This window comes from Zingiber officinale, chromosome 4A (genome assembly GCF_018446385.1).
Source record: "Zingiber officinale cultivar Zhangliang chromosome 4A, Zo_v1.1, whole genome shotgun sequence".
In the NCBI taxonomy this organism is placed as follows: domain Eukaryota; kingdom Viridiplantae; phylum Streptophyta; class Magnoliopsida; order Zingiberales; family Zingiberaceae; genus Zingiber; species Zingiber officinale.
Genome location: NC_055992.1, coordinates 1297187 through 1300147, shown reverse-complemented (window position 1 = coordinate 1300147; position 2961 = coordinate 1297187). Strand labels below are relative to the sequence as shown.

General features: G+C 43.2%; 1 protein-coding gene across 1 annotated transcript; it reads left to right on the top strand.

Moving 5' to 3' along the window:
• Nucleotides 1-301: 301 nt before the first annotated feature.
• LOC121973042 (WAT1-related protein At5g07050-like) lies at nt 302-2172 on the top strand. Its single transcript, XM_042524638.1, has 7 exons — nt 302-554; nt 640-702; nt 775-891; nt 963-1212; nt 1305-1463; nt 1548-1699; nt 1790-2172. The coding sequence occupies exons 1-7, from the start codon at nt 361-363 to the stop codon at nt 1959-1961; spliced, it is 1107 nt and encodes a 368-aa protein (XP_042380572.1). The 5' UTR covers nt 302-360; the 3' UTR covers nt 1962-2172.
• Nucleotides 2173-2961: the final 789 nt, after the last annotated feature.

The following is a 2961-nucleotide window of genomic DNA, read 5'->3' as shown; positions in this document are numbered from 1 at the left end:
TCCTCCTCCTCCTCCTTCTTCTTCTCCGGCTGTCGACTTCTCTTTTACCAGAGGCTCGCGCTGACTTCGTCCCGTTTCAGGAAGTGGGTGTTTCATTGACGGCCACTGTGGCGAACACTACATGTCGCGCCTCGCATCAGCCCGCACCAACTCCCGCCTTTGTGCGCCCCGATTCGTTTCCCCACTACGCACTCCACGTAATCCGGGCCCCACGCACTTCGACGTTTCGTCGCATGCCTCGTCGCGGACCCCACTCGATGCACTATAAATACCGGCTCGGCCGGGGACATTGTTCATCGGAGTGAAGTGAAGCCGCTCTATAGCTCTTTAATTTCTTCTTCTCTCGATCATCTTCCGGCCATGGCGGGCTGCACCGAGCTCCTGTGCAGGGCCAAGCCCTACGTAGCCATGATCTCCCTCCAATTTGGCTACGCCGGCATGAACATCATCACCAAGGTCTCCCTCACCAACGGCATGAGCCACTACGTCCTCGTCGTCTACCGCCACGCCTTCGCCACACTCTCCATCGCTCCTTTCGCTCTCATTCTCGAGCGGTACCCAACGATCCATCAAAATCCATGGTCTTTCTCCGGCTCACGCCCATGTCTATTGCTAATCAATGCTCTGTTTCTGACACAGGAAGGTGAGGCCGGCGATGACCAAGTGGGTGTTTTTGCAGATCTTCGTACTGGGATTGCTTGGGTCGGTAGTCATCACTGATCATGATGAATTGTTAATTGTTGCACCAAACAAACTCATCCTTAATTTTTACAGGCCTGTGATAGACCAAAATCTTTACTACCTTGGTCTGAAGCTCACCTCTCCTACCTTCTCATGCGCCATGAGCAACATCTTGCCGGCCATGACCTTCGTGATCGCATTGCTTTGCAGGTAGCTAGCTAACCATCCTTCTCATCTTCGCTTCGTTTGATTATGAAGTACTGACGGCTCGTGATGATAAGGATGGAGAAGGTGAACTTAAAGAAGGTGATGTACCAGGCAAAGGTGGTCGGAACTCTCGTCACAGTAGCCGGAGCCATGGTGATGACACTCTACAAAGGACCCATTCTGGAGATGGTTTGGAGCCAGCACGGTAATTCTGGTGCATCAAACTCCCAGCCGACAGCCGAATCGAGCAGCAAGGAATGGTTTCTGGGCTCCATCTTCCTCATCCTCGCCACCTTAGCTTGGGCGTCTCTGTTTGTCCTTCAGGCACTTAATCTCATAGACCACTGCTTTACGACACCATCTAACTAGTTGAATCGAGCGGTTAGTTAACCGGCACAAATGTGTGACTCGTGCAGGCAGTGACACTGAAGCAGTACTCTGCCCAGCTCTCGCTCACGACATGGATATGCTTCGTGGGGACGCTGCAAGCTATAGCCGTCACCCTCGTGATGGAGCACGAGCCCTCTGTTTGGAGCATAGGATTCGATATGAACCTGCTCGCTGCTGCCTACGCTGTAATTAGCTTCGCCCCCTTCCTTAATTCATCCATTCAAGTCCGAGGCATGCAGTACTGAGTAATTAGAACATTCAATATGCAGGGGATCGTCACCTCCAGCGTTGCTTATTATGTTCAAGGGCTGGTGATAGAGAAGAGAGGACCTGTGTTTGCATCGGCATTCAGCCCTCTGATGATGATCATAGTTGCCATCCTGGGCTCCTTCATCCTCAATGAGAAAATCTATCTCGGAGGGTGAGATATTACAGGGATCCCTTTAATTTCTAAGCTTAACGTTTCCTTCATATATCAGCGGGCCTAAGTAATTATTTATTCTTCATGCAGTGTTGTCGGGGGAGTCTTGATTGTTCTGGGGCTCTACTCAGTTCTGTGGGGGAAGTACAAGGAGAACAAGGAGAAGAGAGAGATGGAGGCGATGTCTCTGCCCTTGGCCTTGCAGGAAAGCAGAGGATGTCAGCGTGCTAACCGTGACATAGAAACGAGTACTGGAGTGTAGTTTTGTGCTTCGAAGGAGACAATAAGAGAGAGAGAGAGAGGAAGATGTGTTTGAGAGTAGTGCGATAGTGAGTGAGTGTAGCATTTTCTAAGGACGAAATAAGAGCAGAAGGATTGTACCATTTCTATTTTGTTTTGATTTTGGAAAATGGCTTCATGTATCTTGAACTCTGAGGTAAATGACATTGACACCCTATTTGAAAATAACTTAAGTCATGAAATTGAATTGAATTCCATTATGAATTGAATTCCATAAGGAATTAAATTCAATTCTCATGTTTGGAATGAATTGTAACTTAAGTTATGGAATTCTTATATTTTACCATTTTATCCTTCTCTCTTTTTTCTTTTCTTTTTTTACAAAGAAGAGAGAATGAGGACACAATGGACATAATATAGAGAATTGAATTCCCTATATAAATCACATATAAAGAGGTGTGATTTACTTTTGCCTTTTTTTATAGAATTGGAATTGAATTCCATATTAATTCTTAGCTAAAAAATCATTCCAAAGCATGGAATTCAATTCCAATTCTAAAAGGAATTGAATTCCATATCATTCCAAACAGACTGTGAAGGAATTTTTGCCTTTCTATGTTGATACAGCGGATAAGATGGAATATCGACACTCGACGCAGGCATTACAGTCTCGAGGGGCGTGTTGTTGAAAGTCCTAAGGGCATATAATTAAACCCCTTCATAATTTTTTTTTTAATTTTCAATATGCCACATCAATGTCACATTAAAAATAGAAAAATTTACTATTCTCTCCACAATAAAAAAACCTCCATACAATTTTTTATGTGAATCCTACGTTACAAATCATACATCTTTATTTTTATTTTTTTATTTAATATCTCTATATAATTTTTACTTAATATTTTATTTAATTCTCATCTTTAAATTAATTTATTTGTAATTAATAAATTAATAAACTTATGATTTTTTAATTTAATTTAATTTAATTTATAATTTTTATTTAATATTTAATTAACTTATGA